Source organism: Bison bison, unplaced genomic scaffold (genome assembly GCF_000754665.1).
Source record: "Bison bison bison isolate TAMUID 2011002044 unplaced genomic scaffold, Bison_UMD1.0 scf7180017864180, whole genome shotgun sequence".
Classification (NCBI taxonomy): domain Eukaryota; kingdom Metazoa; phylum Chordata; class Mammalia; order Artiodactyla; family Bovidae; genus Bison; species Bison bison.
The window spans coordinates 8,038,593-8,053,211 of NW_011494752.1; the positions used below are offsets into that span (position 1 = coordinate 8,038,593).

Here is a 14,619-nt window from a genome sequence, read left to right on the forward strand (position 1 = left end):
GGCGGCAACAGGGACGTGTCCGCGGCAGGCGGCGGGGCCAGACTGGGCAGTGCGGCAGGGCCCCGGCGGGACGGCGCCGACGTAGGCCCCGCCCCGCGAACCCATTGGCCCTCCAGTCTCCGGGCCCGGCCCCTGCCTATCAAACGGCGTCGGGGGCCTGCCCGTCAAACTCAAGCCTCACCTTCCATTGGCCCAGGGCGTGGCTCCTCCCACAGACTGTCAAGCCCGCCCCTCACCGGGAAACCCGTCAGGCCCCGCCCCTCGGAGCCCGGGCGGGTCCTTCCCGCTGCCGGTCAGGAAACCAGCCCAGCCCACTCCTGGGCCCGCCCCGCTCGCGCAGGCTGGAGTGCCCAGAAATCCTGGGTACCCCAGGCCCGCCCAGCTGCGGCCCGGGAAGCGGAAAAGTGGGTGCTGCGGGCGTCAAAGTGCGCCCGCCCCCTCGTGGGGTCGAGATCACATCCCGCTTTGACTACTTCCTGGCCAGGCTGACCTGGGCAAGTCATGTCACCCCGGAGCCTGTTTCCGCGTCCCCGCCTCCAGGCGCTGCTGAAAGGAAGGGACCCAGGCTTCCGCAGACACTCAGAAGGTGTTTGTTGACTATTCATTACGGACGGACCAGCCCTCTCTCCTGCTCCCACGTGGAGCCTGGGGGATTTCAAGAGCCACTCACCAATCTGGCACGGGGACCAGGTCACTAGAATGAACAGTCTAGCAGAGGTCACGGGGTCAGTCCCTCGCTTCACGTGGGCATGAGTGTGTCACCTTCCAGGCGCCTCACGTGAGGGAAGCAGATTCCACCACCTCCTAGAAAGGCTTGAAGCCTTTTCGTTTGTAAGATGAGGTGGCCACAGGGCCCACCCTCACAGTGATGAGGAGGCCCGATGAGATAAGGTGAGGCCTCCTTATTATCATTATTTCCTCCTGCACCCGGGGCGTGGGCAGAAAGACAGGAGCTATGGACTCAGCAGGTTATGAGTTCAAATGCCAACCGTGCCACTCAGAGGTGGGTGCTGAGCATCTCCATGCCTGCTGACATACCTGTGCTACAGAGACAGGGCAACCTCTCTGAAATGGGTTCATGAATGTGAGCTCACAAGTGCCTGGCTTAGGGCCTGGCACTCACTAGATGCCCAGCAAGTGTTTGTGAACTTCCTATGGGAAACTGACCCGGGCTCACCACTCCTGGGTGTCTGGAGTGGCCCAGAGTACTTGGTCCCAAATGGGTCTTGTGACCTCGGGACCTGCTGTTTACCCACCTGCAAAATGGGCAACAGCACAGACACCTCCCCACCAGGACTGCAAGCCTGGTCCGGTGGGTTTTCTGGGTTCAGGCCCCTGCCAACTGCTGGGACTTGTGCTCCCTCCGCACTGTTAGCGGGTTCTCAGTGCTGCCCCTTGTGCACACGAATACCCGTCCTACCCTGTGGCCTGCGCCTCTGCTGTTCCCTCAGCCTGGTACATCTTTTCCCCTCCAACCTTCCACCATGATTCCTGGAGCTGGTCCCTTTCATCCCATAGGCCTCCTCTTTTTTTTTTTTTTTTAAGATTTTTTGATGTGGACCAAGTCTTTATTGTATTTGTTACAATATTGCTTCTGTTTTACCTGTTGGTTTTTTGGCTGGGAGGCATATGGGATCTTAGCACCCCAACCAGGGGTTGAACACTTGACCCCCTGCAGTGGAAGGTGAAGTCTTAACCACTGAGCCACCGGGGAAGTCCCCTGCAGGTATCCTCTTAAATGAACTACCTTCAGAGGCCTTCTGGCCATGCACCCAAATCAGTTGTATTCCTCTGCACAGCACTCACGCCACCAATGCCTTTCCTATTTCCTCTGCTTTTAATATGACTCTCACTCTGGACCGTCAGACCATCCTGGGCAGGAATCTTGCCAACTTGCTCTCTGCAGCACTCCTGTTGCACAGCCTAGGGTTGTGGACATGTTATGCTATGTTGCACAACCCTGTTCCACATAGTAGGTGCCTAAAAAATATGTGAGGAATGAACAAAGGAAGCATGGAAAGCATGCTGCAGACACTGGAAGCAACTCCTGTCCCAACCCAGCCTGCTCCTATGGCACCTATGACTCAGACGAGGCCTGCCATTGCAGGAGGTGACGCTTAGTCAGGGAGCCTGACAGACAGCCGGAGAATCACAAAACTCCATGTGGGCTGCTATAAATAGACACGTGAACAAGGTGCCAGCCTCCACCTGGGTGAGGTCAGGAAGGCTCCTCAGAGGAGGTGACTTTGAGACGGGCCTTTAAAAACCAGGAGGAGCTCATCAGGCAGAGAAGCCAGAAACAGAGGGTTGGAGCTGCTCAGGGGACCACCTGTGAGAGCCCAGCTTGGACACAGAACTCCCTGGTTGCTGCCATGTCTGTTGGCCTCCCTCTGCCTCTAAACAGCACAGTGAAGTTGGGTTTCCCCGACCACTCAGAAGCCAGGAGGGACTTTGGACAGGGTGCCTGTAGCAGAAAATAAGTCCCCAACACCCTTCCATGTGGACTCAGGGAAAGGGGTGTAGCCAGATCAGGATGTGGGCCCCTAGATGGGTTCAGGGTGGGGGGTGGGGCTGGAGAGAGGATGGCTGAACCCAAGGTGGCGGCCCGCCGGGAGGTGACTCTTGAGCGAACCTCACAAGCGAAATGGCCAAATTAAATTACAGTCGCCAGGGGATGTGTTCCCGGTAAAGGAGGGAGGGGACTGGCGGGCGTCTGGGGGCGGGGCTGTGATTTTAGAGACGGAGGAAGAGCCTCACTGCAGCCTCAGGAGGGGAGGGAGGGGAGGGAAGAGCACCCCAGGGAAGGGAACAGCGTGTGCAAAGGCCTAGAGGCAGGCCCCCTGCACATGCTCACTCACGCCCTCGGCCCCCTTCCACTCGCAAGTGCACACGCCCCAGATACACATGCAGACAGCGTGAGCACAGCGGGATGCACAAGCGTCTACCTGTCCGCGGAGCGACCACTCAGGCTCAGGCACGTTCACAGGCACCATCCACACGCACATCTAGGCACACTCGCAGACACACTCACACACACACACACACACACACGCACACACAGCCCTGATGCCGCAGGGCATCCTCAGTTTGCGCCCACAGTGCCCTCTGGTGGCAAGTCCTGGCATGGTGGCTGGACCTCAGCTGGTCACTCTGTGGAGCCCTGGACACTGCCAGGACCTCCTCTGCCCCCCTCCCCTTGCTTCCTGTCCCCAGTTCCTCCGCAGCAGCCAGAGAGCCTTACAAAACAGGGCTGGCCAAGCCCAGACACTCAGCAGAGAACCTCCCCAGGGATCTCCCAGCCCCAGCTCTCCTCCCTGAACCTTCCTTTCCAAAGGCTGTTCCCTCAACTGGGAATGCCCTTCCCTGCCTTTTCCACCTGACTCATTCCTACCCCTCAAGGCCCAGTTCTGAAACAGGGAGGGGAGGCTCTTCCTGACACAGCCTCCGAGGGACCCCAGCTCCGCCAGTGGCTGCAACCCCACCTGCATCTCCAGCAAATCGAGCTGCTCCAAGGTGGGGGCTGAATTCTTTCTGGCTAGAGATGGTGCTTTAGGGCTGGAAGTAGTTACCCTTGAGCCTGGAAGGAGATGGGAGCCTCTTATTCAGGGTCAGGCCTGGATGCTGCAGTCTACACAGGAGGAAAGGTCGTGGGTGGGGGTGCAGGAGCTCACCTGCTCTATCTAAGCTGCCATCACTCTTGAGTATCAATGGTGAATTCACACCAGTTAGGTGGCTCTATGAGAAAAACAGCAAGTCTTACTATGGGCTAATCCCTCGAAGCGCACCATTTTGTGGACTCACCATAATCAAGCTGCATGGAGGCATGACTGCTCTGGTCACTGCAGTGTCCCCATCACACCACAGGTGCGCCATAAACGCATGTGGAAAGGAGGAAGGCCCACAGTACTGCAGCAAGGTGCACGCTGCCACCATCATCTCTGTATATCAGACGAGAAACAGAGGCTCAGAGTGGGGCGGAGGCGGCTAGTAGTGGCAGAGCTGCTGTTGCAACGGCCAGAGGGAGATAGAGTTTCCCCTGCCCAAGCCCCCATTAAAGCAGTTTGCGACACCCTTCTGGGCAAATCACATCGCCCCAAACTCCTGCCACGGCTTTCTGGGAAGATGCCAAGCACTTTGCTTCTGACTGAGCCCTGTGGTCTGTCCTGCCCAGGACCCTGCAGGGCTTCACAGATACCCAAGGCATCCCCCCAGGAACCTTCCAGGTGCCAGGGGCCTCTGAGCATCCCAGGAGCCCTGGCCTGGAGCCTGTCTGTCCCCAAGTCCTTATGTGTAGCACTTCATGCCCAGGAGGCAGGGACAAAGTTTCACTGACAGGCATTGCACTCGAAGTCCAAGATTTCACATGACCTGGCAAGGCCAGTGTGGACAGACCTTCATCCCACAGAAGAGGAAACTGAGGCTCAAGGCTTCAAGCATCTGGCCCAGGTCCCACCACCAGGAAGGATGAAGTCAGGCATTTAGCCGTGACCAGGAACAACCTGCTATGTACCAGGCATTTTACTAGCAGGCTCAACATAGAGCCCACAACCTGAGAGCTGTTCTTATCCCATGGTTTGGGGGAGAAGTACAGCAAACAGAGTCAAGCCACACGCCCAAGATCACAGGACCAGGGGGAAGAGAGAAAGAACTGTGTCCAGACTGGGCTGATGCCACTACCAGACGTATCCCAGTATCTGTCTGCAAAGGGCCGTTTTCTGATCTGAGGGGAGTCCTGGCTCCACCAGGAAGTAGCTGAGTGACCTTACGCCAATCACTGGTCTCAGTCAGGCCTTGGAAGTGATCACATCCTTCTTGTGTCCCCTGTCAGCTATCTCCAGGCCTGACCTCACCCTCCACCTCCATGAGGGTCTCACCTTCTCACTGGCAGCATCTTCCAAGCCCAGCAAACTCTGACCATTACCAGCTTCTTCCTTAAGTTATGCTGAAGTTGCTTCTTGGAGATCCCAGGCTCAACTCCATCCATCTGTCCAACACATATTTCCTGAGCATCTATCTGTGCCTGATACCATGTTAGGTGCTGAAGGAACAGTAAACAACAAGACAGAAAGGGCCCCTGCCTTCATGGAGCAAGCCTTCTGGAGGAGACTGAAAAAAAAAACCCAAATACAACAGTGAAAGTAAATCTATAAAATAATTTCAAATAGTGATAAGAACTAAAAACGAAGTAAGCAGGGCAACATGACAGGGTGGCTTCATTAGATGGGTGGCCAAGGAGGCCTTCTTGGAGGAGGTGTCTTCTGAGCTCAAACTTGGGTGACCAAAAAAAGTTATGTGAAACTGGATGTAGGGGCCAACTTAAATTATTCTATGGCACACAGCGGAGGCTCAGAAACAAGATGAGGGGGACTCCTACCTAGTTAACCATGAACTGAACCAGGATATTTTTCTCCCTTCCCTCCTAAATCCCCACTAAAATAATAGTAAACTAAGAAAACTTTAAGGTACAAACTATAAAGCCTCTTGATGAGAGTGAAAGAAGAGAGTGCAAAAGCTAGCTTGAAACTCAACATTTGAAAAAAAAAAAAACAAAAACAAGGATCATGGCATCCGGTCCCATAACTTCATGGCAAATAGAAAGGGAAAAAGTGGAAGTAATCACATATTATTTTCTTTGGCTCCAAAATCACTGTGGATGGTGACTGTAGCCATGAAATTAAAAGATGCTTGCTCCTTAGAAGGAAAGCTATGACAAACCTAGACAGCATATTAAAAAGCAGAGACATCACTTTGCTGACAAAGGTCCGTATAGTCAAACCTACGGTTTTTTCCAGTAGTCATCTGCGGATGTGAGAGTTGGACCATTATAAAGAAGGCTGAGCACCAAAGAAGTGATGCTTTTGAACTATGGTGTTGGAGAAGACTCTTGAGAGTCCCTTGGACTGCACAGAGATCAAACCAGTCTATCATAAAGGAAATCAGTCCTGAATATTCATTGGAAGGACCAATGCTGAAGCTGAAGTTCCAATACTTGGACCACCTGATGCGAAGAGCTGACTCATTAGAAAAGACCCTGATGCTGAGAAAGATTGAATGCAGGAAGAGAAGGGGACAGCAGAGGATGAGATGGTTGGAAAGCATCACCGACTCAACGGACATGAGTTTAAGCAAACTCTGGGAGATAGTGGAGGGCAGAGGAGCCTGGCATGCTACAGTCCATAGAGTCACAAAAAGTCAAACAGGACTTAGCAACTTAACAACTACAAAACACAAACTCACAAGAGCAAAGAGAATAGGAAAGTCAATGACAGGGACAGAATCTACAAAATTTTTGAAGCTATCAAATGAATAGAAAAATGGTAACCAACTTAGTAGAGTGGAGGAAGGTGAAATTAATGTCTGCAGGGGAGGAAGCCAATCTGAGGCCAGACACCAATACAATACGAACACCAATACCAATACACCAATACAGATGTCCCCTTGGACACAGCAGCCTGGGAGACACCAGGTCCCACTGAGGGTGGGTATACAGGTAAGGATGAAAACAAAATAAGCTAAGAGTTTGTAAAAGAGCAGTTATGCCCTCCAACTTCCCAGAACTGAAGGCCATGAGTCCCAGGTTGAAAGGACCCCTTGAGTGCCCAGAGGGATGTAAGAAGAAAACAAGTCAATGATTAATTCCCGGAAAAACAACACAAAATAGAAAGTGTAGTCATAAACTACTGCACAGCTCAGCTGTGAACAATATTTACATAATCACAGTATGTAAACCAAAGCACCAAATGCTAATGTATCTGAAAAGAGAGTGGGCACGGGGGGAGGGGAAGTGCAGGGATCCGTGTGTAAGGGACTAAGTCTTTGTCTGCAGTAGGAAGCGTCAGACACTGTCTCACACTTAAAACAAGCATGTGACTGAGAAGTAAGGGGGCTATGAGGGTTGGAAACAGTCCCACAAGAATGTCAGCTGAAGGAGCATGTGTTGAGGTCTCTGCTGCACCCCCAGCACCTAAAGCCCAGTATAAGTAGGTGCTCAAACAGCTCCTGTTTGTCCATAGATATTCCTGCTCTCCAGATGGTTCTTGCAATGCCGTCTGACTTCTATGTGCCTGGATGGCTTCTAGGAGAATTGGAAATCAACTCAAAGCAGCACTTAAAGGCCAGCGTGTCTGGAGCAGAGCTTGAGCAAGAGAGGAGGATCGGGGAGTGAGAGCCTGAGGCTCGGAGGTCAGCAGGCCTAGGTCGTGGAAAGCCAAAAATGGAATATTTTTAGAATATCTGGACTGTCCAGCCTGCCAGCCTCACCTCAGGAACAAAGATACAAGTCTCCCCAGAGCCCTGCAGACCAGACGCCCTCCCACAGCCTCTGTGGTGCTGGCCCTGCGGCCACGCCTGGCGCCGCCCTTCTGCCCACAGCCTGGTTTCCAGTGGAGCCTGAGTGGGGCGCGGGTCAGGTGGGCACAAGGCCAGCAAGCAGTCTGTGGGGGTTGAGGGGGGGAGGAATCCAGGCCAAGCAGCCATCAGACTCCCAGTCAAGCCCCAGATCTGTCCAGCATGGTGCTCCATGGGGCATTGTGACAAGTGCTCTGCAGCGGAAAATGCTATAAATGTCGACTTTTTTCCACCAGCGCACTCCCCTCCAGCTGCCCAGGCCCTGCACTCGGACTGTTTCTAATGCCCTTGAGATGTCCAGCTTCTCGGACAAGCCCTCCTAAGCAAAGACTCCCACCAACCTGGGTCTGGAGGCTACTATGCTTGGGGCGAGCCCAGAGGTTGTGGGAGGGGTACTGGAGCTGGCACCCTTGGGCTGCTTTGTGACAACCAGGGCACCAACTGCATGATGACCTTGCTGTTGGCAGCTCTGCAGCATCAGGGGAGGAGGGCAGCACAGCAGCACCTCCTCAGGGACCACATGCCCCATGCCTGGCCTCCTCCGGCTGGTGAGAATGCCTGCTTCTGCCAGCTGGTTTGTGCCTTGTTTGAACCATGGGGAGCATTTGCCCAAAGTTGCAGCCTGGTCCGAGTTGCAAGGTGGGAAGGTAGGAAGTACTCCAGGCCAGCCATAGTGATTTCTGGGCCTAATTTCACAAGCAATGTGATTATTTTCTTTATTCTTTTCTTGTCTAACACTGCTGCAGGAATTATGTACTTTTGAAAGTGTGAAAGTGTTAGTCGGTCAGTGGTGTCTGACTCATTGCCATCCCATGGTCTGTAGCCCGCCAGGCTCCTCTGTCCATGGAATTCTCCAGGCAAGAATATTGGAGTGGGTTGCCATTTCCTACTCCAGGGGATCTTCCCTACCCAGGGATTGAATCCAGGTTTTCTGCATTGCAGGCAGATTCTTTACCATCTGAGCCACAGCAATTACTCTCTACCATGCTACTTTTAATCTAAATTAAATATATAGTATTTTAATATGCTGCTGCTGCTGCTAAGTCACTTCAGTCATGTCTGACTCTGTGTGACCCCATAGACAGCAGCCCACCAGGCCTCCCCGTCCCTGGGATTCTCAAGGCAAGAACACTGGAGTGGGTTGCCATTTCCTTCTCCAGTGCATGAAAGTGAAAAGTGAAAGTGAAGTCTCTCAGTTGTGTCCGACTCTTTGCGACCCCATGGACTGCAGCCTACCAGGCTCCTCTGCCCATGGGATTTTCCAGGCAAGAGTACTGGAGTGGGGTGCCACTGCCTTCTCCTTTAATATGCTAATAAAGTCAATTCTTATATTACTTTGATATTTTAATGTAACCAAGCAAAATGGCATGATTATTTTTAACTCTGGCTATTCTTTGCAACCAAATCCTGCCTCTTACAATGCAGCCTTCCTGGATTACCCAAACTGATCCTCAAAAGACTTGACCACACCTAGTGACTCAAGACTCTACTCCAGTGATATCAGGGGTTGAGTATACGTAGCGGTTTGGGTGGGGGGTGGGGGGAAGATGGTCATGGCCAGTGGCCCCTGATTCTAATCCAGTCCCATAGTTTTACAGGGAAAGGGTAAACAGTGGCTCTAGGATTTGACCCTGGGCTTGTGGAATCCGGAGTCGCAAAACGCACCTCGGAGGATACTCAGGACAGTGGAGTACAGTTTATTACGCCAGCAGGTCCAAGGGGAATCAGTTCCCAACAAAGACCCTAGTGTTTCTGAGAGGCCCAGTTTTATATCCCCCCTCCCCCACTACATGACTGGTTACATGTTAGCAATCTCTGTGTTGTATATGATTGAGGTTTACAAGTAGGTGCTAGAACAAACCATTAAGGTTAAAGGCGGAGAACAATGATTATACATCAAGGCGGGGGTGGGGGGTGGGGCATGGTTAATCTAACAGGGGCAGCCTGATCTCAACTATCTCCGTTTGCCGTCTGTAGGGAGGGAAGTCTCCAGGAGACCTGGTTTTTATTAGCATCGGTTTCCTCACTATTGGGCAGGGTTCAGGCCCAGTTCACATCCTGTCTTTAAGAGGGATGACAGACAAGATGGAGTCTCTCCTGCTTTCCTCACATTGGCCCCAACAGGCTGAGTTCCAAGCCAGTGCCACTTTGGCAGGCCCCAGCCTCTCACAGGTCCTAGCAGAAACAGGTTGAGAAAGGAACGACATCAGAGATGGGGAGGGTCACAAAATCCCCCTATGCTTGTGTCCTGCTGCCTGACAACCCTAAACCATTGGTGTGGAATAACTGTTTTCTGACGCTGTCTCTGTCCCACCATGTCTGGGGCCTCTGCTGGATTCCTTCAGAGAGTCTTTGTTTCCCTTCATTTCCAAGTCTGGCCCCTGGGCCAGGAGGACTCCAGGGCTGGGCCCTGCGGGGATGCAGTGGGCTGGAGCCCCTCCACACAGCCTCTGCCCCTGTTCAGGGCTTCCGCACAGGGAGTGGGCAGAGGCTGGAAGCTGCGTAGCCCTTCCTGCTGGTGGTGCGCCTGCCTGACTCTACTGGCCAAAGCAACTGGCCTGGTTTTAAGGGGCCGAGACACTGAGGCTGCCCCACAGTGAGTGGAATGAGAATTGGAGCCATTTTTCAAAACCTCCTTTCAAAACCCCTTCTGCAGCTTGCCAAGGGCAGTGGCCATTCACAGAGCTACCTACCATACTTCCCAGGGTGTCAGGAAGACCCCAGAAGGGACTTCCTCCTCCAGGGAGGAGGCAGGAGCAAGTCCAGGAGGGGCAGGAAGGTGGGGACGGGGTCTGAGAAAGATTCAGAGGCCTGAGTGGCTAGTGGGAAGAAGGGAGAGGATGAGGCAGGAGGCCGCCTCCAGGCCCTGGAGGAGGGTGCCAATCAAGAGATAAAACGGGGCAGGGCAGTAGGTGTGGGAAGAGAAGATAGTGAGCTTAGTAGGGAACACGCTGGACTGAAGATCTGATGGCTACCTCATCCTCCCAGGCTGAGTGCCAGCACCACCTCCCCCAGGAAGCCCTCCCAGCTGCTCCAGGTGGAATTACTGCTCCCTCCCCTGGCCTCCTGAAAGGGCTGTGCTGCCCTCATCCCACGAGGTGGGAGCCCTCAGTCCCAGGCCGGGGCATCTTTGGGGCCCAAGTCACCCAGGACAGGAGAAAGGCACCTCCAAGCTGAGGGGCTTCCGCCGCCCCACGGGGAGGAGCCGCACCCTCTAATAGCTGCCAGGAGCCGCACAGACGGGACTCCTGCTCCTCTGCCTCCGGCTAATTAAAGGACTTCAGAACTGCTTTGAGCTTCAGTCTCATCCTCTGTAAAGTGGGGGTTTTAATGGTCTTCACTTTTAAAAGTCAGGGTGAGGATCAGAGGTGCCTGGCACACATTCAGAGCCCAGTGAGTCTGGGCTGTGAAACCAGCCCCCCTCCTGAGGCCAGGGAGGGGCAGGCCAGGCATCAACTCAGTGGCTGTCTAGGGTTTTGAGCTGGACACCAGGCCCCTCCCTCGGGGGTGCCCAAGGCCACAAGGGAAGGACTGGTGGGAGGTGCTGCCCTAGAACTTATGGGGAGCAAGTTTAGAAAAGGGTGCCCTCCCCCAACCCCCAGGTTATTCAAAATAGGCATTTCAGGGAATGGAACCAGAGGCAGCCTCCGGAGGAGGGAGAAATTGCAGTTTGAAATTCAAGCAGTGATAAGATGTGGAGTGAAAAGTGTCCCCAGCTCTGTTCCTCACGCCCAGAAGCGTGGCCAGTGTGCACCTTCAGGCAGGCAGCCTCTGTTCTCCGCACACGGTCCCTTTGTGACTCAGAGGCCATGGGTGTCCTTCCAGCTCAGCCTGGGGACAGCAGCCATCCTCACCACAGCTGCCAACAGTGTCCACCGGGTGACTCTCCCACAAGGCGCTCGGTGGTCCCTGCTGAAGGCATTTGGGTGCCTCCCAGTCTTCTGCACTGTTTGCCATGTAAACACCATGTCCCACCCACATGACTGTTTCAAGGAAGACAGTCCCAAGGGGGCCAGAAAAAGGAACATGCTCCTCCATGTAGCCAGATCTGACCACATCACCCTCCACACCTCGGGGCCAGCAAAGGCTGTGAGTCAGCCACGTCCACTGGAGGCTCTGCTGAATGGGGTGGCGGGGGGGGGGGTGGTCCTTGGGTGGGAAGGGAGCAGGGAAGCAGCCCCGCACAGATAAGGGTGCAAAGACAGGGATGTCACAATGAGCTTGAAGGCAGAAGAGAAGTGGGGGAGTCATGGGCGAAGTGGGGGTGCCATAGCCGACTTCCAGTGGGTATCATCAGTGAGGTGCATGCCACCCCCACCCAGTTGGGGCAGACCCCACGGAGGGGACAGAGGCCACAGGTTCAGCCTGGCCCAGCAGGCAAGCACTCAGGTTATAGGGACACTGATTTCTTCAGTGAGTAACCTGGGCTCCCTCAGCCTCAGTTTCCTCATCTGTAAAATGGGACCATAACAGCTACTCCCTGGAGGGAGATCATCCACGCAGAGCCCTGTGCTCAGGAGCCCCTGTCTGCCTCCACTCGTCCTCAGCCTGAGGGGCATCCGCTGAGTGCCAGTGCTGCAGACTACCCAGTCGGGCACTAGAGCCAGGGTCTTCTGGGTGGTGGGTGGTGGGCTCTGGGTGGCCACACCACCGCCTCTAGCCTCAGCTGTCTGGCAGACAGGGCTTGGATTCTGGGTGCCACCATGAAGCACGAACGAGGGGACATGTCTGTGCAGGCCCACCTGGCACTAGGAGCATGGACTAGGGGTGGCAGGGACGTGGCTGTGTCCTGCGGGCAAAGCAGGAGGGCGAGGCCATCTCTGGGGCCTCCTCTGGGGCCTCCTCTGGGCCCAGCCGGGCAGCCAGGGCCAGCTGGGTGGTTTTGATAAGTGAACATGTAAACAACAAACAACCCAGATGTCCTGGGCTCCAGCAGAGGCTGCCCCCACCCAGGGGAGTTCCAGCAATGGGGACCTGGGGGTAGGTGTGGGCAGCCTCCGTGCAGGTGCCATGGGGAGCTCCGGGTGCAGACACGTGAGGTCTTGTTCTGTTGAGGGACAAAACAGAATGATACGCAGCAGTAGTAAAAAGACTCATAATGGTAAGACTACCCACTGACTTGGGCTTCCCAGGTAGCTCCGTGGTAACGAATCTCCCTGCCCGGAAGGAGATGCGGGTTGATCCTGGGTCAGGAAGATCCCTTGGAGGAGGAAATGGCAACCCACTCCAGTATTCTTTCCTAGGAAATCCCACTGACAGAGAAGTCTGGTGGGCTACAATGGAGTTGCCAAAGAGTGGGATGCAACCCAGCAGCTAAACAACAACCCACTGACTTAATGTTTATAATGTCATTTAATCCTCAAAACAGCCCTGGGAGAAAATATTTTCAAAACACATCTCTGATACAGGGCTTGTACCCAGAATATACAAAGAATTCTTACGACTCAATCATAAGAAAACAAACAACCCAATAAAAAGTGTGCAAAAGACCTGAGCAGACACCTCACGAGGAAGCTATCCAGACGGCAAACAAGCCCATGGAGCGACGCTCTCATCACCAGTCACCAGGGCTTGCAAGCTGAGACCATGCAGAGTGTCCACTGTGCACCTGTTAGGATGGCTAAGGGTTTTCTTCTACACAGATTTTTAAGAATTGAAGTGCAGTTGATTTACAGTGTTGTGTTAATTACTGCTGTACAGCAAAGTGATTCAGTTGTACATGTATATGTATTATTTTTCTCATATTCTTCTCATATTGTGCATACATGCCCTGTTGTATCCAATTCTGTGAGACCCCATGGACTATGGTATAGCACCGATTTTTAAAATAATTTTTTAAAATATTTATTTATTTGTTTACTTGGCTGCCTTGAGTCTTAGTTGCAGCTAAGATCTTCCTTTGCGTGAGATCTTTCTTTACGGCACATGGATTCTCTAGTCGCCGCTCACGGGCTTAGTTGCTCTGTGGCATGTGGGATCTTAGTTCTCTGACCAGGGATCAAACCCAAGTACCCTGCATAGAAAGGCAAATTCTTAACCAATGGACCCTCAGAGCAGTCCCATATCATAGAATATTGAATATAGTTCCCTGTGCTCTACAGTAGAGCCTAGTTGCTTACCCATCCTGTATATAAAAGCTTACATCTGCTACAAACAGGTTGGCAGTCTCCTATAAAATCAAACCTATACCTGCCTACGACCCAGCCGTTCTACTCGCAAGACATGTGAAAACCTACATTGACACACGTGAGAAACCTGTGTGCAAGTACTAAGAGCAGCTTTATTTAACTAAATCCTGGAAAGGCCCCAAGTGCCCGTGGACTTGCAAATGGACAGACAAAGGCGGTTGATCTGTCAATGGGAGGCTGCTCAGAGACGAAGGAGCAGGAACAAGACGATGCACCCCAAGGCGGTTGAGTCCAAGGCGCCAGACCTAAAAGGTGACTCCGTAGGATCCCACTGTTTCCTGAGGGTCACTGGCATAACCTTCTTCTCCTACCCGTCAGCATGTGTCCCCAGAGAACAGAAACCTTCTCTTCGCAAGCACAAGACGATTATCCCATCTGGGACAAAAGCCATCATTCCACAGGCAGCTGACACTCAGGCCAAATTCAAATACCCCATTAGCCCCACGTGCCTTTTACAGCTGATTTTTTTCAAACCAGGATCTGACCAATATTCCCATATTCTATTTGATTTTATCTCTTCTGCCCCACGTTTTTTTTTTTTTTTGCATTTTTTTTGCCACACAGCATGTGGGGTCTGCGCCCCCTGATGAAGGTCAAATCCACACCCCTGCCTCAGAAGCACACAGTCTTAACCGCTGGACCACCAGGGAAGTTCCCCCGCAATTTTTTATTTTTGAAAAATTTATATCTCCAGAAAAATGTCTAGAATCCTGCAATGAACATGCTGATGGACTTTATCTGCCAGATCCTCTGTCTCTCTCCCCAGTAAGAGTAGCAACAGCTACGTGTAACTGTGTATTTAATCACTTGCCATCATTTAAGCCACAGGAGACCTCACTTTATTTTTGTTTCCAGCTCCTACTGGAAAATCAGATCTGGGACGGGTTTCCTACATGACCCGTCAGATGGAGGGGGCAGGACAGGACACCCCACTCCGCCTCAGTCCACACTGCCCCCTCCTACCTGGCACCTGGCCCAGCTCCCTGTGCCCACTGCAGTCTCCACCCCCATCTTCCCCAGAGGATCTCAGGGCCTTGAGTGGTCTCGGTTCTTCCTTCACCTGCAAGTTCAGCTTTGGTCTCAG

At 53.2% G+C, this 14,619-nt stretch overlaps 1 protein-coding gene across 1 annotated transcript in view; it reads left to right on the forward strand.

Moving 5' to 3' along the window:
• The first annotated feature begins 6,536 nt into the window (after window positions 1-6,536).
• NATD1 (N-acetyltransferase domain containing 1) overlaps window positions 6,537-14,619 on the forward strand; it is a 20,215-nt gene continuing 12,132 nt past the window's right edge. Inside the window, exons 1-3 of the mRNA XM_010843162.1 lie at window positions 6,537-6,609; window positions 7,319-7,409; window positions 7,919-7,986. Of these exons, the coding sequence (XP_010841464.1) occupies window positions 6,537-6,609; window positions 7,319-7,409; window positions 7,919-7,986 (232 nt within the window). The remainder of the gene's footprint in view (window positions 6,610-7,318; window positions 7,410-7,918; window positions 7,987-14,619) is intronic.